Genomic DNA, 22,448 nt, shown 5'->3' on the forward strand with positions numbered 1-22,448 from the left:
AGGTTGGTCCTTCAACACGTAACTTATGTATGTCTGAGGAGTAAGCATGAGCCTGAACATGGCCCTGAGAAGAAAGGGGATGTGCTATTCACTTTGTAGCCTCCAGGTAGAAAGCACATATCTTGCAAGTGTGGGTGAGGTGTGCCAAAAAAACTTTTTGTGCCAAGGTGCTTTAAGAATCCTCTCCCTCCTGAACCATCCTAAAACTAGGTGTCAGGTTGAAGGTAGCACCTAAGGTCCTCCAAAAAGTCTATGGGAAGAATTAGGCATGTCTGCAAGACAATTTAACCTGTCCCAGAATAGCTGCTTTAATATTGGTTCAGTGAATCCCCACCTCCCAATGGTGTTCACTTCTCAGTCTGGAAGAACCTGAACAGCTTGCTCAGAGAGGAGGTCCAGTGGGGTTTACATATGCTCAGAGTCAGATACGCTTACGGAGAGTTTTGACTCCAAACTATTATTGGGACAGTGGTCTAAGTATAAACCCCACAACAATAGAAAGAACAGGGATGTGTTGCTTGTGTTAATCTTGTTCTAGTTACTTAGATTAATATACACTGTACTATTTAGTCCCTGCCACAGAACATGTTGACTGAAACAGGGCTACCTTGTTTATTCCCTGTCAAAGCAGACATGATTTCCAGGTCATACAGAGAATGGGAATTAAAGGGGAAAATTGCTAGGCCATATGCCTACAAGTGTGAAAGAGGTACAAATTCCCTTTCGTCACCTGGTGTTAGTGTGAGGTCTCCATGATGAAACTTCTGTGGGGCAGAAAAGAAGCTATTAAATCCTTCTCTGAAGAAAGAGGAAAGGAAAAGGCTGCCTGGGAAGTGGTAGAAGTTCTGGAAAAAAAATGAGTAGAGCATAAAGAAACCTTTACTTGTAGGTCACAAGCTTTGGTCACAGGGTATGAATTATGAATTCAGTGCTTTGGGGCATGAAGAGATGATCAAGAGCTGGGAGGGGAAAAAAATGATTTAGAAGACATGATGAGCCAAAGCTTCACTTTCATCCTTCCACACATGAGGAGTTGCTTTGGCCAAGGGTGGGAGACCCATGGTACGCTGGTGAAGATCTTCTGTAAGAAAGACACAAAAAACTGAGGAATTGGATCAGAAATGCCTGTTGGCCATGACCTTTACAAGGGGATGACTTTTGCTAAAAATGACCTTAGCAGATATGAAAATAAGGTAGCCTCTTCAGCCTTTATATCACCACACATATAAAATGCCCATGCAATATTGCAGAGGCTGAGATAAACTTGCTTAATACAGTTAGGATTTTTCTATCAGAACAACTTTCCAAATAAAAACATTTTACTGGCAGAAATATTGTGCAGATGGGCATTGCTTTCAACAAACTTCCAATAAAACAATAAAACACAATGAAACAAGGGGGAACACAGAAGTTTATCGGCTGCAGAGTTTCTGCAGGAGATATATCTCTGCCTGCGAAGGCCCTGGGAGCTCATGGGATTTTCACTCTGCCTCCATAGATTCAAAGTCTGTAGATCTTAACTGTGCCATGGCTTCCACAGTTTGTGTACTCCCAGCTCTCCATCTGCCCACTAGAGCTGAGTGGAAGTGTGGAGTCCAGGATTCCCAAGATATTGTGCTGCTTAGGCTTCTGCAAAAAGTTACAACTTTAAAAAAAAAAAAAAAAAAAAAAAACTTTTTATTTTAATTCCACCCTTCCTTGCACCCAGAGATCTTTACAAAAATATTCTGTTACATTTTTATTTGTTCAGAAGAATAAAAATACTAGAGTCTGGATATTTTAGCCAAACCATGGTTACTGAACACATCAAGCATGGTTTTAGAGGAATCACCGAGAACCAAAGGTTGGTTGCTTTTTTTTTTTTTTTTAAAATGTGAGCATATCAGACATTTTTTCTTCACATTTTAATTAGTTGAAGTACTTCAGAGAAATAAAACAAATAGTTGTTACTTGTAGAATTTGTGAAGAGTCCTCTAATAGACTGCATAAAATCTTTCTGTTTATCAGACTTCAAAGCCAATCAACATTTATGAAGTCAGAATTTTAATATTACTGTTTAAATTCTGCTGCTAGTATTTATTTCTACCAATAGGGTATTCTGCATTATACAAAATATAAATTAAATGGCTGAACTGACCATATGAAATATTATCATAATATAATTCCGTTCTTCCTCCCTGTGCCTCAGTGCCAAGAATCATAAGATTCCATGCAATCTGTTTATTTTTAGTACTTTCTAAGACACTGGAAAGCATTCATCTACTAGTATCTCAGCTCATCAGTCAGAAGCCATAGGAAAAGAATCTTTTGGATTTGGCACCAGAGTCTTTCACACAGAAAAACACCTTCATTTAGCAAAAGGCTTTCACTTTGCTGAGATGGAGGCAATTTCAGTCCATGCCTTCCTTTATCAGAGCAGTGGAGCAGCTTCAGTGGGCACAAGTCAATCACTTAGCTCCCGGGGATGGGATACGGTTAGATTTGAGGGTGTCGATGGTGAGCTTTCCTTCTCTCGTTAATGGGATTTCCACCTTCCACTTGGTCAGTTTATGTTATTGTTACTGTTCAGAGACAGATAGCTGGGAGACTGCAGATGTCCTTGTATGCTCCTTGAAAGCAGGATTGCCACAGCAGTAGAGGGATATTAACACTTTGCTGTGAGAAATCACAGAAGAACATCCTCTACATAACCCTCTGCTTTGGGAGGACCCTTCTCAACAGATGTCCCAGCCCCTTTCGCTTTTGTGTCTCTGCCCTGTAAAGAGTTGTCTTAGAATCAAAAAATATCCTGAGTGGGAAAGGACCCACAAGGATCATCGAGACCAACTCCTGGCTCCACACTGGACCTCCCCAAAATCAGGCCTTATGTCTGAGAGCACTGTCCAAACACTTCTTGAACTCCAGCAGGCTCAGTGCCCGCCCCTGGGGAGCCTGTCCCTGTGCCCGACCACCCTCTCAGTGAAGAACTATTTCCTTTCCCTAACACCCAGCCTGACCCTCCCCTGTCCCAGCTCCATGCCATTCCCTCGGGTCCTGTCGCTGTCCGCAGAGAGCAGAGCTCAGCGCCTGCCCCTCGGCTCCCCTCGTGAGGGAGCTGCAGGCCGCCATGAGGCCTCCCCTCAGCCTGCTCTGCTCTGGGCTGAAAGAACCAAGTGACCTCAGCTGCTCTTCATACATCTTCCCCTCAGGACTCTTCACCATCTTTGTAGCCCTCCTTTGGACTCATGCCAATAATATCTTTCTTATGTGGTCAAGCTCCAGACTGCACAGAGTATTTGAGGTAAGGCCACATCAACGTTGAGTAAAATGTGACAACCACAGTCACCTCTTGACTAGTTAGCTATACTGTGCTTAATGCACCCCAGGATACAGTTGGCCCTTTTGGGTGCCAGGGCACACTGCTTATACATATTGAGCTTACCACCAACCAAATCCCCAGATCCTTCTCTGCTGGGCTGCATTCCAGCCGCATGTCCCCAAGTTTGTGTGAACAGCCAGGATTACCCTATCCCAGGTGCAGAATCCAGAACTTCCTCTTGTTAAATTTAACATTGTTGGTGATTGCCCAGCTCTCTAATTTGTCAAGATCTCTCTGCAAGTTGTCTCCCTTCCCTCTAGGAAGCCAACATTTTCTCCTAATATTCAAACTCACTTAGCATGCATTTGAGTCCTGCATTCAGATAATTTCTAAAAACATTGAATAGAACTGGCCCTAAAAATGGGGCCCTGCTGAACCGCACTAGTGTATGGCTACCAGTCTAATGTAAACCCATTTACTATAACCCTTTGAGTCCAACTCATCAGCCAATTGTTCACCCATTGCATTGTGTACATGTCCAGCTGTATACTGGACAGTATAGATACTGTCAAGAAGGATACTGTAAGAGACAGTATCAAAAACTTCGCTAAAATCCAAAAAGACCACATTTACTGGCTTCCCTTGGTAAACCAGATGGGTAAACTTGTCATAAAAGGAAATTAAGTTTGTTAAGCAGGACTGTTGTTCCTGCCCTTCAAAGACCAATTACAGTGCAATCACCCCAGAATGGAAATTAATCCATTTAGGTGCCCAGATGAAAAATACAAAAATAATGTATTTCAAAGGTCCATAAGAATGCTTACAGAAGGCAGTTGTGAGAGAGAACAGCTTGTTTGAGAGGTCCCTTGTCATTTGTTAACTAGGAAATATCACTCAGACCAATGGTCAAAGGACATGTTTACCCCATTTTCCAATGAGGCCATGTCTGCACTTCCTTCCCACTCACCTTCCCTCCCTCAGCCCTCTCACAACTCCCCTGGACCTGTCTGTGACTCCTCACATCCTTCAAGGTGCTCATGACTTCATTTTCCAGAGGCTAAATGTACCACTTTCACCACAAGACTATCCTGAATGCCTGGAATAAATTCAGATGGACCTTGTCTTGATCCACTGATTTTTTAAAAGAAGAACAGACAGTGATGGGAATTCTCTGAGCCAGACTCACAACATAGATCATTTATGGACTGTATTGGGTTTACATGGCAAGGTGTAGCTGAGAGAGAGAAGTCAGAAAATGTTGAGAGAAGCGGCCCTGCAGCCACCGGGGTCAGTGCAGAAGGAGGGCAGGAGGTGCTCCAGACACGGAGCAGAAATTCCCCTGCGGCCTGTGGAGAGGAGCAGGTGACCTGGCAGGACCTGCTCCCCATGGGGGACCCATGCTGGAGCAGTTTGCTCCCGGTGGGTGGACCCCGTTGTACGGAGCCATGTGGGAGCAGTTCTTGAAGAGCTGCAGCCTGTGGGCAGCCCCTGCAGGCTCAGTTCGGGAAGGACGGCATCCCGTGGGAGGGACCCCACGTGGAGCAGGGGCAGAGAGTGACCGTGAAGAAGCGGCGGAGAGGAAGCGTCAGGGACTGACCTCAGCCCCCATTCCCCGGTTTCACTGCACCGCTTGTGGGGAGGAGATGGAAGAGAGTGAATGGGGCAGGAAGGTGGTTTTAAGTTGCTTTTAGTTCTTACTACTCTAGTCTGTTATTCATTGGCATTAAATTACATTTATGTCCCTTACACTGTGACAGTTTTGCCCATGATGGTCATTGGCGAGTGATCTACCTGTCTTTATCTCAACCCATGAGGTTCTTTTCATCATATTTTCTGTCCCCATTCTGTTAAGGAGGGGGAGTGAGAGAGTGTCATGGTGGTGCTTGGCTACCTAACAATGTTAAAGCACAACAGGGACCACTGTGTGAACTTACGCTTTTTGCTAGAGATGAGTTTTGGAACTACTGAAAGCCAGTTGGAGTCTCCATCCCTGAAAATTAGTATTTCTTTTGGGTTAAGGCTCATCATGTAATTAGATACCTGTCATGTGTGGATTGCTTGTATGGAATATGTGCATGCTGAGCAACCACAAGTCAACCATGATATAAAAAACTATAAGTCAAACTGAAGAGGGATATACACAGTGAGACTAGGTTTCATCTCCTAAAAGCCCCTCTGCACCCCAGACAAATGGAAAATGATATAGCAGAAGACTAATTGGAATGTTTGAGACAAGTGAGAAGTGGTTCCTTAGAGCCCACTTGCTGCTGTTGATGTTCAATCAAGGACAAACAGGGCATTACTGGAGCTGGAAGGAAAATATAATCTAAAAGAAAAATGTGTCTCTGGGTCATTCACTCTGCTCAGAGACACAGCACATTTCTCTCACTAAACTACAGGGCTCTGAAGAACAGGGTGAATGTAGCACTGCCCTTGCAGTCAGGTGCTTCTCACTAAATCCATGCACCTACTTGTGCCCTGTGAATTTCTTCACATGGATTGGCCTATGAGATCAGAGTCTAAAGATGAAAGAAAACAAATAAAAGAGCAGAGAATTATACATTTGAATAACCAACACACAGGCCAGTCAGGTTCATAGGAGCGTTATTTAATCAAGCATTGGAAATACAAGGTGTTCCTTGGGTGGCATGGTAACATGTTGGATCTGAGAGATTTTGGAGGAGTTTATCTGATAAGTTACTGGAACACTGGAGGTTACAAGAGGCATGAGGAACAAAACTGTCCAGCCTGCTTTTACAGCACACCTCAACAAGGTGTTTGTAAACATGAATCAAACACTGAATGCTTGATTAGCACCTTAGTAACAACATTGAGTTACTGGAGGTCTTCAGAAATGGGATTGATAAGATATATTGTTGTAAACTTCACTTTCTGTGAGTAAGGGTTGTATCTCCGGAAAAGTTCCTGCTCTTTTCTTCTTGCAGGCCAGGATGAGGCCGGAGAGTATAGCAGTAACTATGCCTCCAATCACAGCTGCACCAACCAGCCAGGGCCAGATCTGACGGGCTTGCTCAAGGTATGGTATTAAAAACTCCTGGAAAGAATCAAGTGCTGGAAAAAAAAGGAGAAAAATAGAGGTTGTTTTACATGATGTAATGTAGTATCAGTTTACAGAGGCTGTATAACAGATAATACTGAAAAGTTCAGAGTAAAAAATTGATATTAAATTGTTACAAATTGTCTGAAGGTTACAAACAATTTTAAAAAAATACCTCCAGTCCTTATAGTTAAAATTTCTCCATTTTTGTATTAGAGTCAGGAGCAGAGTTCACTATCACCAGTGCTCCTTATGGTTTTGTGAAAGCTGTAAGAATGTAACCCAAGAACAATTTGATAAAGTATGGCCAAAGGTCCTGCTAGGTCAGCATCTCGTTAGCAACAATAACCAAAGCTGAGTACAAGTAAGAGTTTAAGAACAGGTTAAGCCTATCATGATCCTTTCACAAAATACTTACCCAGCCTCTGGCAATTGCAGTACCTCCCTCCAGCTTCTCCCCCCAAGATTATAAATATTTTCCTGCCATCTTCCAGTTCAGTAGAAGTAACTGCCCTCTGAAAAGATGATTTTGGTTTGGGGTACCTTCAAAGTTAAACCACATTTGATGTCTGAATCACTTTCTGAGATATATTCCAATTTAGCCTGATTTTAGGCAGGAGATAGTTGTTTTGTCCCTTCAACTCCGCTTCATTTTGGGGAATGCTTTGTTGTTACTCTTCTGGTCCTTGTTTTCAAGTTAATCCAATTTTGTATTCTGAGATTAGATTTGCAAGAGTCTGCATGTTCAGCCTTCTGCTTCTGACCTCATTAGACACTTAAATGCTATATAATGCTAAGAATTAAAAATAAATAAATAAATAGGTTCTTGATGAGTTCAGAAATAATTCTGCAAACCTCTGTGTATGAGGTACCTTCTTTCTTTAATCCTTCATTTCTCATCTGTCAAACAAGGAAGGATGGTACCATTCACTGAATTCTCTGCATTGTAAATATAAATTAATATTTCTGCAGGACACAGCTGCTATAGTGATCGTCACAAAGAAAAGCGCAAGGGGACACATTTTCAGGATAACATTTTAAGAGTGTTCAATAAATCATATATTAGGTTACACACTGCTTAACTGAGAAAAAGAAAACCAAAACTGAAAAGGCTTGGACATCTGGTCCTTAATGGATTCTAGATAGGTTGTGTATGGGGGTCTGGGGACAAAATAGTGTGCAATTAAAAATAGTGCACAGATACAGGACTGGAGGGTGAATTACGACTTAAAGGCACAATTTTAATTCTGGCAATTCTTCACTTTGTGTGCTTTACACCATAATCCCAATGTTTTTTAACCCAACTCTATCAGGTTTATATTGCAAACATGACTAAATTAGAAACAATTCGGTTATTCAAACTGGAGAATGCATATGATAGATGAAAGTTGATACATAACAGATATGGTCTTTAAAGTATAGAAGAAGAATTATCACAAAGTTCTACATCTTGTTGAATTTATCTATAAGTGAGGATTTTTAAGTGACATCATAAATTTGTATGTTGTCTTTCAACAGGCTCTCTCCTCCATCAATATTACTTTGAAACCTGAGATACTTTCTCCCTGGTAAAACACAGCATGACTTTGAGATGAAGAGTTGTCACATTTCACAGCAGTCCCTCTCAGAAAAAATGTATGTATTTTATTATATCCTGATATTCAGTCAAACATGTCTTTCTCTTGCTTTCAGCCTCAGTCTGTACAGTTTCTGTAATTAGCTCAAAGGCAACAGCCACCTCCTGGCATCCACTGCCAATTTTCTACTTCTTTTTGCTGCACAAAAGATGCTTGTCTTCTCCATCACAAAGTTGCCATGGCAACCCTTGAGTGTCAGCGGATGGAGCACCCCAGGGCACTCTATAATCTGTAACCTGTGACTAAAACACCACCAAAAACCTATGACTGGCCTGGCTACCCTGCAGAAATCCTGCAAACTGGGATTTAGAGGACTACATTACCATAATGCTTTAATCTTTAATTGTGCAAGGCCCAAGAGCACAGTGACTGTTTGCTGGCTACCTGTGAAAAGTGTCAAGGGAGCGGAGCTCCCATGTAGCTACGTTGTGGGAGACATTAGCCAATGCCAGCTCATTTCCTTCTGTATTGGTGCTTGGAGTCAAAGGATAATCCTCATGGGAAGGTGCCATGAACATTGATTAAAGCTGTCTTTTCAGTCATTAGGTTCATAACAAAGCAAGAGCAAGCCAGGTCATGCTGGTGCTTGATATCTAGCCTTCCATTAGTGACTAACACCCATAATACCTCTTCTTGCTCTTTCTGATAGGAAAATAGCAGTGATTAACCTCCATCACAGTCTTAGCATTCAACTCTTGATGTTCTCTTTCTTCTCAAAGAGTGTTAGCTCTAGGTAACAGCAACGTAGCATTTCTTACTCTTAATACATCAGATCCTTTTCCTTTTCCTTTTCCTTTTCCTTTTCCTTTTCCTTTTCCTTTTCCTTTTCCTTTTCCTTTTCTCTTTCATTTTTTCCTTCTTTTTTTTTCCTTTTCCACTTTTCCACTTTTCCTTCCTTCCTTCCTTCCTTCCTTCCTTCCTTCCTTCCTTCCTTCCTTCCTTCCCCCCCCCCCCCCCTTTCTCTTATTTACAAATAACAAACAGTCCCTTTTGCCCGGGTCATTGGATGTCATTGAGAGAGCAGGAAACTACAGCACTGTAATTTTGGAGAAAAGTAATGTGTGATTCCTATATTTAGGGTAATAATGTAAACTTTTATTGATTCATCCTTTTGTGGTGATCTCAAACTACATTATTGATATAATGGATCCCAAGGATGGAAAAAAAAATAAGTTAATATTTAAAATGTTATTGAAATAATATTTATATATTTTAGATATTCCTTCTATGTAAACTAGAGGATGGTACAGTCAAGGGTTAATTCCACAAATTAGAAATAAAAGCTATGTCAAGCCAAGAAATAAACAAAACAATTTTTCTAACATTTTTCTATCAGCATATGTTCCACTGATATTTTGGCAGTCTTTCTCTTCCATTTGGCATGCTTTTCTACCCCTAATGTGGGCAGTTAAGGAGCACCAGATTTTAGTGCAAACTTTGAGACATCAGCCCAAGCTTGCAATTTTTTTCTCATCTTGTTGAGTAAGTTATTTCTATTTGGTTGCTGCCATTTCCTTGATACAGTGTGGATGGTTTAACTGATTCTATCCTTTTGGGTGATCAAAGGAAATGCTAGTGAGACTTCTACAACCAACAACAAGGAAGATGAACTGGTAGGGATTTCAAGTTATAGACTTCCTCAGCCTTAATGTAGGATCAGTTGAGCCTGCAGTGATGGAAAGTTCACAGCTCTCACAAACTTCGTTAGATTTTTCTTATTCTTAGTTTGGAAAGTCTTTCATAATGTGTTCTGACAACAAGAGGAAGTCTAAAGACTCAGACATTGTCCACTATCTTGGAAGAAAGAGATGCTGTGCAGTGGGTGTTAGTGGGTTGTTTACAGTAGAACCACAGTATCTAATGATGTAAATTCAAGCTGTTCCCTTTCAGTTCTACTTTGAGTCTAAGGTATATAAATCTGGAAACTATGACCCATCCCATTTTACATCATGTGGCTGGCTGTAGAAACAGTGAGAACCAGAACATTTCTGTATGACTGGTAAGAGCCTTATAGTTCTTTTTTTTTTTTCTTTCTTTCCTTTTTTTTTCTTTTCCCTTTCCCATGCTGAAGTCGTTTAGAGTTGTCTCTGCCTGTTACTTCTGCATAGTAACATTGCTGTGCATTCCTGCCCACTCACTGGCAACGATGACACATCTGCAGAGTGGATTACTGGTAAAAACAGATTACTTTGGTGTATTGAAAGAAGATAAATAAACATTTCCTAGGTGTATTTATAGAGCAATACTGTTTTTTTTTTGTTGTTTGTTTGACATCCTCAATTAACACTTGGACCTCTCTTTCACAGTTTGCTTATAGGTATTTCTCAAAAAAAGGTGAGATATGTCTATGAGATATGTCTATGATATGTCTCATATCACCTGATATGAGAACACTATCTGCTATTAAGTTGTTACTAACTCACCAAAAAACAGTTTCCTACATCTAAATGGCTCCAAGGGAAAAAAAAAAAAAAAAAAAAAAAAAAAAGCAGATTTTAAAATGCATATTTATGCTCCTCTATTAAGCACTATTACATAACTGTCAAAAAATCTGCTCATACTCTTCTTTCCAAAGAATATTTTTTACTTCCTGCTTTCTTTGGTTGTTTCCCCTGTTTTAAGTAAACTTATTCTACACTTCCTTATCTCTGCCTGAAGAAAATGGTGGGACCCAATCAATCTCTTCTCATCTTTTATTTATTTTGGAAACGTAAACCACTTCCCAAGACAGCATTTCTCTAGTACTGTCACCTTTAATTGCATTCTCTTGTCCCAGGATCCACATTTTGTTGCACATACCACAGTTTTATCGTAAGCTTTTCCATGCACAACGTCAGTGTTTCACATTTTGGCCAACAGTGTATGCTCCTGAGAAAGGGGACCCAGCCCAGCCCCTCTGTGGTGGTGACATATTTGCCAGTTGCCACATTTTCTAGTTGCTTGGCTGTGATTGTGCAACAAAACTGCTGAAGAGCCAGAAATAGAAATGAGCTGCAGGCAGAATCTGGATCTGAGCTCTCTCTTGCAACACATCCATGAGCAACCTGGCCTTCTGCATTGTAGTCACAATGCTTTTATCTCTTGCTTTGCCCTGAGTGTCAAGGCCCCTTAGTTAAAATGTACCCCCCCCCCCCCCCCAAAAAAAAAAGTCACCCAGCAACACTTAGAGTGCTCATTAAATTGTTCCCACTGAAAGAGAGAGATTTTCTGGGTAAAAGTCAGGGCTGTGTCTATGGATTTATCCATTCCTATTTCTGAAACAAACAAACAAAAGAAACAAAAACAACCAGCAACAAAAAAAAAACAATAATAATAAAGAAAATACTTAGTCTAGACCTTCAAAGATAAGTAGATAAGTGCTTGGAATAGCTCTTGTCACAGCAAATTGTTTTGACAGCTATTGCTAGGTGGTGCCGTTAGTCTTCCAAATCTCTTTTATTGATGCTAACAAATGTTCATTTTCAGTAAGCCGTGCCAATTGTGGCAGTTTTACAGTTCACGGTTCTCAAGTCAAGCAAAGTTGGGTGTCTGCTTCAGTTTCTGCTCAAATCAGCTCCCCAGAAAACAGACTCTGACATGTGTTTTTGATTCCTGAGGGATGGATTTCCATCTACACTATTTGTGACCACTTCTGCTTCAGGGCTGTCATACTTATAAAAATAAATGAAGCTGCAATTAAAATAGCCGCATACTGTCACACATTGATTTGCTTTTCAGTGGAAAGCAGGGCTCTAGGCACCAGCTTTTCCTCATAAGAAGATCAACAATATAATTTAGTGTTAAAATACCATTTTGTCATTGGATTCTTTCCCAGTTTTTTTCCTTGTAACCAGCCCCATCATGTTCTGTATAGTCCTACTCGTTCTCTACCAAACTGCTGGTACCGCGTCTCAGAACTGCCGCTGTTGCTGCTTTCCTCCAGATGCTTTCTTTAAAAGACCTGGTTGGTGTGCTCGTTCCTCTCTCTGTCCTGTCCTGTTCCTCTGCTTGTCCTCTTCCGCCTCATTTGGATGATCTGCATCCAGAGATGTTACCTCTTCTTGACCACCCAGATTTTTACAGCTAGTATGTGTTTTTTTTGTTGTTGTTGTTGTTTTTTTTTCCCTATCTTTTTTTCCTATCTGTCTAGTAACCCCTGGCTGCCAAGCCATACAGTTTGTGTGCATCCTTGAGTACAAGGGAGATTTCAAGGGGGGTTGGCAAGCTTCCCTGCTTCAGCTCCTGTATCAAGAAATTCCTGTTTACTCTCGTGCTCCTCTTAACAGGAACTCATTGTTCCTCTCTAGAGAACAGTATGGGTTTAAACACTGAAGTACTGAGAAAATCCATATCTGCATTTTGTGGTTCCAGGCCATTTTCCACTTCTAACCAGTTCTTCCCTTCAGATAAGAAATAGCTTAAACTCTCTTCTTCTCAGTGAGATTAACAAAGGGCTGAACAACGCCTGAGGATTATCTGGGCTTTCTAAATGAGGTTGAATTTCACTCTTTTCTCTAATTCACTCTTTGTGAATTATCTTTTCACAAAATAATTAAGAAACTGCTTTCCTTACCTCTGTGTTAAAAACATGGGCAGAATTTAATAAGAATTTCATTTTCCATGGACTGTGTACTCCTCTAGGGAAAGGCAAGAGATCAGGAGGCAATAGAATTGAATTGCTACATGGTAAATAATTTACCATTTGCTTTCTTTTGTAGTACCAATTCAGGACTCAATGTTTCTGACTCTCATGGTACTTTGCAATTTTTTTTTAGTGGCACGATTCTAGGAATAATGTGTTTTTTCAGAAACTGGTGAATCTCATTAAAAATATGTATATTTATTTGTAGTCTTGATTAGGAACTAAATTATGGTGACATGATCAAAAAGGCAAAAATGCGTCTAATAAGACCAAAATAATAATTTTGAGATTATATTTTAAATATTTATTAGATTGTTTTCCCTCTGAATAAATGGAGTTGACCAAATATTTTATGGCATGTTAGGTAAAATATTGACTTCTTTCTCTGTGTTATTGTAAAAATAAAGTCTTAACAATCTTCCATGAGAGCTGAAGATTTCTTTCCTCACACATAAAATAGTTTAAAAAAATGCATTTTCTGCATGACTGTAAATTGCAAGCTAGATTTTACTTGAGAATTGAATGAACAAGCTCAATACATGATTTGACAGTTTATCAAGTACACAGAAAGCACAGTACTCCATTAGTAAGCAAAATCCATAAGAAAAGCAGGGGTGTCCTGAGAACTGATATAATTTTGATAAAGGAAAAAAAAAAAAGCAACGAGAATGTTAAGTGTTGCTAAAATGTCCCTAGTGCTTTTGCTTTATAATTATTGCACTTCTAGCTCTTAATTGCCTTTTAACCGAAGAGACACATTAACAGAAAGTTTTCTGCCTAAAACAGGAAAAGCAAACATGCATAGTAATCTATTCCTTCAGTGGCCAATATTTTGCAAAGGTAACTGCATCCCACGCCCCTGGTAGCTTTTGGTGGTGGTGAACATCAGACGTGTCTGATCATTCTAGTGAGATGTGTCTGATCATTCCAATGGCCTAATTTTATAAAGGATTATCTGAGCAATCCTCAGTTCTGGGCAACTTGATAACTTTAGCAGAATTTAGCCCTTACCTTAGACAATAAAGAGACTCAAGCAAAACTGATGAAGTCCCCTACCCTAAGCACAAGATCTGATCTACCTGAGGTTTTTCAGCAGCTACAGCCCCGAGGGCCTCTTTCCTTTCAGTGTCTGAAAATGGCCAACCATCTCTGAACAGCAATGCAAGTCAAAACCATTACTAAACAGAGCAAAACTCATTCGATTACATTAAATTAACATTATGAATGATTCAGTCGCGTGCCATATAAATAACCACAGGACAAGCACAAGGTCAACAGGTCACCATTTTAAGACTCAAAATCCAGCACTTTTTCTCCCCTGTTCTAATCACGAGTTGACCCTTTGGGTCATATTCAGCTCTTATTGAAGCTAGGCTAGATAGGATTGATGTCAGTGATTATTTTTGACTGGGACTTTTTCTAATGGTGTTATGTTGACTCTGCATATCACCAGATGAGAAATATGAAAACAAGCAGGTACAACTTGGGACTACATTATGGAAAAAGCTGGAATAGAAGGATTTATATACGTATATTTATATATATATAGTCATTCTGCAGACACAGTCCATGTTATAAGCAACAAATTTGACATTTACTTAAAATTGTAGCGTTACCTGGTTCTTGCAGATACTCATAGTCATACCCCAGTTCTCTCGATGGTACAAAAAATTCTCCATTTCTGTAAAGAGGAATAAAGGGGACCATGTAATTTTCTCGATTGTGGCCGATGGGTGCATTGGCTGCTGGGTAAACTTCTAGCATGGGCCTGTGTCTTCTTAACCACCGCTCAAAAATGCTGTAGAAGAAAAAACATGTCTATTAATGTTGGTGATTAGCAGAAATTTTCTACTTGAAGATAAAAAAAAAAAAAAAAAAAAAGTAGATGCATTTTTCTTGACCTCTGGAGACAAGGAGGCATTCAATGACTGTTGTTTATGTGTATAATACTTTAAAAGTAGTTTGGGTTTAGCTACTTTGGTCCTGAGTTCCTGTTCAAGCCTCTGAAAAGCAAAGGACTGCAGTGCTTTAGAGAGGCTGAATATGCTTTTAAATTCCCTAAATGCAATTCATTGTGTCACTATGACCTGACTGTAATTTCTGCTCAGTAATTCACATGGTTGTGAGGGATACAGAGAAAAGGTTTAAAGACCTCAGTCCTTGCTTGTCACTCTCAGAAACTTTATGGCTGTTTCTGGATGGTCTTGTCCCCAGCTGCTCACTCTCCTTACCCCATTTTTTTCCATTGTAACTAGAGGTTTTCAGTCCTGCATTAAACTGTGGTTACACCATGGCTGATTTGACACCACCAAGGAAATATCTGAGGAAGAAGGGATGCACTACATGAGGCCAAAAACTTGATAAAGCAGTTCAGCAGTCAGGAAAGATGCTTTCTGTAGCCATAGCTGTGATCTACACTTCTGACCTGAGCTGGTCTTTTCCATTTTCATTCCTTTAGCTGTCTCCTAGCAGAGGTTTGTAAGTCTGTTCTTTAATGTGGAGGGAGAAAGCTTAAGTGCTGCAGTATGGGAACAGAGGAGTTTGTATTGATATTTTCAAGTCAACTCTTGGATATGCTTGGAAAACAAAATCAACAAGCCTCCAAAGCATTCTCAGTTCTCCTCCCTTTGTGCCTGAGCTTTGTCTGCTCAATTCTTCACCTTGATTCAATCCTCAGATCCTTTCCCAAATTCCCTACTGTTTACACTGTGTTTACACCTTGGCTTGTCAGCAAACACCTGGATATGCCAGGTTAGAACAGGGGAGGTGGCAAGGTGCTGCCAGGGGAGCAGATGCAGGTATCTTACATGTAAAGATAGGGGAGTCTATACTCCATCAAAAGAACTTGGTAGGAGGGCATTATCGACATCAAGCTTAGGGAGGGATCACTGAATTCATTTATCAGTTATGAGGGATTTAAAGATGCAAGGATCTAAAGAGACTTGTAGATTATACTTTATTTGAGACCTTGTCTCAACAGTTGCTCAGGGTTGGAGGTGCTTCATGCAAGGGCTGCTCCCTAACACCAGCCACTGGCTGGAGGACACAGGCTCCCCATACCCCTGCAATTAATAACCAGCTGTTCAGGGACTCAAGTTATCTCAAAAACACAGAGACTAAGTGCAAGTGCTCTGCAGCATCTGGATCTCAGTGGAACATGCAGAAATTCTGCTGGTAGAATTTTACCTCCTGTCATTCGGCAGAAATGTTGAGAAACACTTTGTTTATCCCACCAAAATTAAAGCCCCCTCTCCCTCATCAAAACAGAGCTTGGGCCAGAACCTTGGTTCTTTTTTAGGATCAAAAGATTTATTAGATGAAAGCATCACTATGTTCATCCACCTTGTCAACCCTTAAAAATGCAGGTATTAATCTTGATTAAGATTTTCATTTGTGGCTCTCATCTTCAGTTAATTTCATCAGCCCTGTCTAGAAAAACTCTTGTCAGAATAATAATGCTCAGCTGAAGCTTTCAAATAAATAAATTTAAACAATGATATCAAGGCTTCAGCTGCAGTTATCATGAGAAAGTTTGAACAGAAAGTCTGTAATCAGATTACATCTTTGGAGAATGGCATAGAGAAATTCAGTAATCATTTAAAAAGGCATAAAATGTATGGGAAATCAGGCTGCTAGTTTAGCTTGGGGGTGGGAGGGAGGGAGGGAGGGAGGGAGGGTGTTGGCCTCCAGTCCTTATGCTGCTTGCCTCTTACTTGTGTTTTGGGCAAGGCACCCTTACTGTCAGCGCATAGGACTGTTAGAGGTACAGAGGCACTTAAGTTATAAGGACGTGATTATAATTTAAGAAGAAGGCAGAGAAAGGACTTAGATCAGATTTTCAAGGTCTGATGATGATCCACACCCTAACATTTGAATGCTCAATCTGAGGTACTTCTTGGGGTCTGTTTTTCAGAAAATGCTGAAGCCACATTCAGCAGCCACATTCTAAAAATCTGAAGGGTTGATGAGCACACAATTCAGAGCTAGGAGTTGTCATTCACCTGAAATAGCTTTGCATGACATGCCCTGAAATGCAGCATTCTCCCTGGATGACTTAAACGTTGCAGTTTCATAAGCAGTTTCAAGAATTCTTAGGCCAGTAATCTTTTAAATAGAATGTAAATGTAAAGCATTTCCATGGAAATGAATATATGTGCTTTGGATTCCTTCATTTGCAGTGTGGTTCCCACGTAAGATACCAAGCTGTTCTTAGCCATAGGAGGAGCATTAAATTGCCGGCTCTTGCAGCTGATTCTCAGATTTAGATGCAATCATATGTCTCTAATTAATGATATGATGATTTGTGCTAATGCATAAGTTATGTTGCACAATTAATTGAGTTGTTTATGAACAGGTCTCTCCTTTAGCCAACATAAAACCATATAATCTTTACAGAAATATGTTTCTTCTAACATATCTGTATGTCACTATAAAAATCTCAAAAATATCCCTTTGGGTTTTAAGAGTCACACTTTCCATTCTCCCTCTAGAATAGCTGGCCCTGTGCATTTATCTTGGCTTTTTCTTGGCTTTTATTTATTTATTTTTTTGACACTTTGAAATATTAGGATCATATTCTGCTTGCTAATATAGCAATTCAAAGAAGTTGCATTCATGCTTTCCATTAAAGACTTGTTCCCAGCTTGTTCAGTAAGATGGGCTCACAATACTCATTTTTCCTTGGCAAGATAATGCATGATGCTCTGTATTTTTTGTGAGGATCTTCATCTTCATGTTTTTATTCTTTTGCCTGAAAAATCTGACATCTTTAATACATTTCTTTAATACATTATAATCTTTTTTTTTTTTTTTAATTATCTCATCTGTTTGTATCTTTTGGTTTAAAAGGGTGCACTGCCATTTCCTGGTTTAGCCATATTTTGTAAGAAAAGTTATGAAAGAAGGAATCTTACACTTGCTTTTTAAGAAAGGTTTTCCAGCTGGGTAGAAAAGTAAGTCTCCCAGTTCATTCAGCTGGGGAGAAAATCCATGGAGAGAGTGAAACAGGATATATATTTGTTGTAAAATCCAAATAGTTCTTGTTGGGCATCATAGGCAATTTTGTATCAGAGAGTTACATTTTATGACTCCCATGATGACCATCCGTGACCGACGCTGTTAACTCTCTTCATACATTCACCAGCCACCAGTTTATTTTTCATGTACCTTAGCAGAGTTTCCAGGAGAATCTGTTCCATGATCTTGCCAGGCACAGAGGTGAGACTGACTGGCCTGTAGTTCCCTGGGTCTCCTTTTTTCCCTTTTTAAAAATGAGGGTTATGTTTCCCTCTACCAGTCAGTGCAAACTTCATCAGACTGCCACTACTTCTCAAATATGATGAACAATGGCTTAACAATTACATTTGCCACTTCCCTCGGGACCCACGGATGCATCTCATCAGGCCCCGTGGATCTGTGCACCTTCAGGTTCCTTAGGTAGTCTCAGATTTGATCTTCTCCTAGAGTGGGAGGTTCATCATTCTTGCAGTCCCTGACTTTGCCTTCTGGGTCTGGGCCATGTGGCTGCAGTTCTTACTGGTGAAGACTGAGGCAAAAAAGTCATTGAGTACCTCAGCCTTCTCCATATCCTCAGTGACCAGGTCTCTCATTTCCTTTCAGAGAGGTCCCACAATTTCTCTAGTCTTTCTTTCATCACGGATGTGCCTATAGAAGTTTGTCTTGTTCCCCTTGATGTCCCTGGCCAAATTTAACTCTAAAAGGGCTTTGGGTTTCCTAACCTGATCCCTGGCTGCTCAGACAATGTCTCTGTATTCTTCTCAGGCTATCTGTCCTTGCTTCTACTCTCTGTAGGCCACCTTTTTCTGCTTGAGTTTGGCCAGGAACTCCTTATTCGTCTGTGCAGGCCTCCTGATGTTTTTGCCCAACATCCTCTTTGTTGGGATACATTGCTCCCAAGCTTGGAGGAGCTGATCCTTGAATATTAGCCAGCTTTCTTGGGCCCCTCTGCCCTTCAGGGCTTTGTCTCAAGCAGATCCCTGAAGAAGCCAGTCTGCTCTCCCAAAGTCCATGGTAGCGAGCTTGCTGTGCTGCCTCATCACTGCTCTCTGGATCCTAAACTGCGCCATTTCATGGTCACTGCAGCCAAGGCTGCCCTTGAGCCTCACATTCCCCACCTGCCCCTCCTTGTTGGTGAGAATGAGGTCCAGCATAGCACCTCTCCTCATTGTCTCCTCTATCACTTGAAAAAGGAATTTGTCATCAATGCATTCGGGGAACCTCCTGGGTTGCCTATGCCCTGCTGTGCTGTCCCTCCAACAGATATTGGGGTGGTTGAAGTCCCCCATGAAGACCAGGGCATGTGAGCGTGAGGCTGCTTCTGTATGTCTATAGAGGGCCTGTCCTGGTTTCAGGTAGGACAGAGTTAATTTTCCTCCTAGTAGCTGGCAGGGTGCTATGTTTTGGATTAGAATGAGAAGAGCGCTGATAACATGCTGATGTTTTAATTGTTGTAGAGCAGTGCTTACACCAAGCCAAGGACTTTTCAGCTTCTCGCTCTGTCCTGCTAGCGAGCAGGCTAGGGACGCAGCAGGAGCTGGGAGGGGACAGACCCAGGACAGCTGACCCAAACTGGCCAAAGGGGTATTCCATACCATCTGACGTCATGCTGAACAATATATAGGGGTGGCTAGCCGGGGTGGAGGGGGGGGGGGCCGGCTGCTCGGGAATAGGCTGGGCATCGGTCAACGGGTGGTGAGCAATTGCATTGTGCATCACTTATTTCGTACACATTATTACTATTAATACTATTATTATTATTATTATTATTATTATTATTGTTGTTGTTGTTGTTGTTATTCTTTTCCCTGTCTTAATAAACTGTCTTTATCTCAACTCACAGACTTCACTTTCCCGTTTCTTTCCCCCATCCCGGAGAGGGAGGGGGGAGGGTGAGCGAACGGCTGTGTGGTGTTTGGCTGCCAGCCGGGCTAAACCACAACAAGGGCCTCATCTGCTTGATCTTCCTGAGCAGGTGGCACACTTCCACTATAATGTCGCCTGTCCTTGTCTTCCCTTTAATCCTGACCCATAAGATCTCTGTCAGCTCCTTGTCATCTGAATGTTCATCTACATGTCCTGGTCTACAGAAATGGTTGCTCTATCAGACAGTGGGCATGTGTTTCTGTGGCAGAGAGAAATCAGTATTTTGGTCATCAGATGTTCCACTCACTGTGGATAGAAGGTTTTGTTTTCTTCCCTTAAATGCAGCCATGTTGTAAGCTATTTCTTTATACCTTGAAAATATATTCTCATATTCCATGTTTATATGCTTGCAGTAGCTGCAAACTTGGAAGAAGAGCTTAGAGCTGCAGAACTAAAAACTCACACAGAGAAGCAAAGTGCTGATGCAATTAGCTGGTCCCTGTGTGGAGTGACGGTGTTGCTGGTAGAAAAGCCGAGGTTGTAGCGGAATGGCAGACTTGAACTCCTTGGATTTCTTGGTTACCTTGGCAAAACTGCTTTTATGTTTTCTTTATATGAACCTCTGCATCCTCCCCTGCCCCACAGAGTCTAACAAAGCAGGGCTATAAATAAAATGACAACTAAAAGGCCGTTTTATTACACTTTGCCTTCCTTTTTTTTTCTGACGTGATGAGACTGAAAGTAACAAAAAGACATCTAATGAATAAGCGTTCTGTGATATCCAATCTGCCCCCAAAAGGTACTGGGCAGAAGCTCAATGAAGGAAATATCTGCCTAAATCCTACAGCAGTCTGGTTGGCTTCTTTCTTCCTCACCACATAGACAAAGAGGGCAAACAGCTAATTAGCTACTTGCACAGGTAGCAGTAATATTTTCCAGACATGGAGATATTTTTAGCAATGCACTCCTAGCTAGACTGGCGTCATCTGGGAGATGCTGGCAATGCTGAAAAGAGCAGATGGGATGTGAGGGTGGTGGGATATATAAAGTGGGATACAGGAAAGGAGAGAAGAACTAATCGAAATCCATTGGGAATTTTATTCAGGGTATGTGAATGGGAAGAACCTAACCTGGAATCTAAGAGGGTAAAAGAGAGAGTAAATCCTCATTAAGTAGAAGAGGGAAAGGAAGAGGGAAAGGAAGAAGTGTTTCTGTGTGAAACACAAGGGTTACCATCAATTTGGCTACAAGAAATGAAAGAAGAAACAAATGCATGGTCACTCGCCTAGGCACTGTGCAGAGAAAAATCTTTTTGTCTAAGCCATTTCCCTCCTTGTCTTCTTCATAGGATTAAAGAACTCAGAACTTGAGCTTGGCTATCACAAATCTTTTGGAGGAGTGAGCAGAATGGGGTCCCCTGCTTGGGCTGCAGAAAACAAACCCTGATTATCAGGGGACTGTCTTTGATACAAGGATTAGACATTGAAAAAAATCATATTTAGAAATCATAACTTTAAATCGTAGCTTCATCCTTCCCAAAAAACAAATTCTCCAAAACCCTCAAACAATTGTGGCTCACAGCCCAAGCAAATTCCTTTGAATTTCTACATCTTGGTGGCTTAGTGAGAGGTACTTTGCACAAGCAGTGGGTAAGAAGGTATCTTACCCAGGGAGCCAAGGTGACTGCTCTTGCCTAGAAAGGTCACGGACAATCAGGACTTAAGAAATAGAAAATTAAAATATGGAAATGGACTAACTGAAATGGAAATCAGTCTCATGATAGCCCTAACACCCTTCATCTTTATTCAGTGGCAAGCAAAAGTAACATGGAAGAGGTTTTCTTCAAAGGCCTTAAAAAGTAAGTGTATCTAGATTAGAGCAAAGACTGCTTCTGTCTGGAAGGCTGCTCCCTTCTCTTGAGGAAATCAAAGTGCCTGAATTGCATATCCAAATAAGAGGTTAAGGAACCAAAAGGAATAGGAAAATAATTTGAATTTTGAAAGAGGCCCTGTCTTACATTTAAAGCCCAATGAGGCTCAGTTTCTCTGTATTGCACTTCCAGACTAGAAATTATTTTAAAGTGGGATTTTATTAGAGTAAATATTGAAGGTTTTAGAACTGTTAGATTATGATGATCAACAGCTTATGCAAAAATTATTTTTATGATAAGAAACAGTATTTTAATGTCATAGAATACATTAGATTTAGACATATTTAGGCTAAAATAAGGCTCTGTGTTTTTATTTAAACCTTGGAACAACATGATAAATTCACTATCACTTAAACTCCAGTTCAGTTAGAACTTTTTTTTTTTTTTTTTTTTTTTTTGTCCCAGTACTGCTATTGTAAAGAGCTGGTATATTGTAAAAAGTAACAAAGACTCCCACCAGGTATGTTGATGCTTCGGTAGTTTAAATTTTCATTCTGGGGAAATATACTTTGCTTTCACAATGAATTTTAGTGCAGTAAGGTGCTTTTACAGAGAAAATTAAAGCCATCTGTAAAAGATATGGATATATCACTTCATTTGATTGCATATAAATAGACCTGCGTATTTTCCTTGTTCTGCTTCATACATACCAGATTATACAAAGTGAAATGAAATGAGCCATAGCAGAAAATTAATATGGGGAAAAAAAAAGAAAAAAAAAAAAAAGAAAAACCAACAAAAAAACCACCTTGGTTTAAAAGGGGTGGGGGGAATAAGATTGATTTGAAGATGATTAAAAAAAGGCCACCAATATATATATTTCTGGATTCATATTATTTTATGAATAATATATGCAATGGGATTATAACTAATGAAAGGATGAGTCAAGAAATAAATGGGTTTATGTTGCCAGTGGGAAATATCAAGCAGAGCATAAGCAGCACTGCTATATGTAAGCTGTATAACTTCATACTATTCTAGCTAATGTTGTGTGATCTGAAAAAAAGAGATGCTACTTGCAA

At 40.4% G+C, this 22,448-nt stretch overlaps 1 protein-coding gene across 2 annotated transcripts in view; it reads right to left on the minus strand.

Moving 5' to 3' along the window:
* Positions 1-5,890: 5,890 nt before the first annotated feature.
* The window catches only part of TYR (tyrosinase), a 59,546-nt gene continuing 42,988 nt past the window's right edge, over positions 5,891-22,448 (minus strand). Inside the window, exons 4-5 of one of the 2 annotated variants that reach the window (XM_040544289.1) lie at positions 14,231-14,295; positions 5,891-6,370 (exon numbers count right to left, since the gene is read on the minus strand). In XM_040544289.1, coding sequence (XP_040400223.1) covers positions 6,147-6,370; positions 14,231-14,295 — 289 coding nt within the window. In that variant the 3' untranslated portion in view covers positions 5,891-6,146. Of the gene's footprint in view, positions 6,371-14,230; positions 14,413-22,448 lie in introns of both variants that reach the window. The other variant, XM_040544288.1, reaches the window with a different exon arrangement.

Source organism: Cygnus olor, chromosome 1, assembly GCF_009769625.2.
Source record: "Cygnus olor isolate bCygOlo1 chromosome 1, bCygOlo1.pri.v2, whole genome shotgun sequence".
In the NCBI taxonomy this organism is placed as follows: domain Eukaryota; kingdom Metazoa; phylum Chordata; class Aves; order Anseriformes; family Anatidae; genus Cygnus; species Cygnus olor.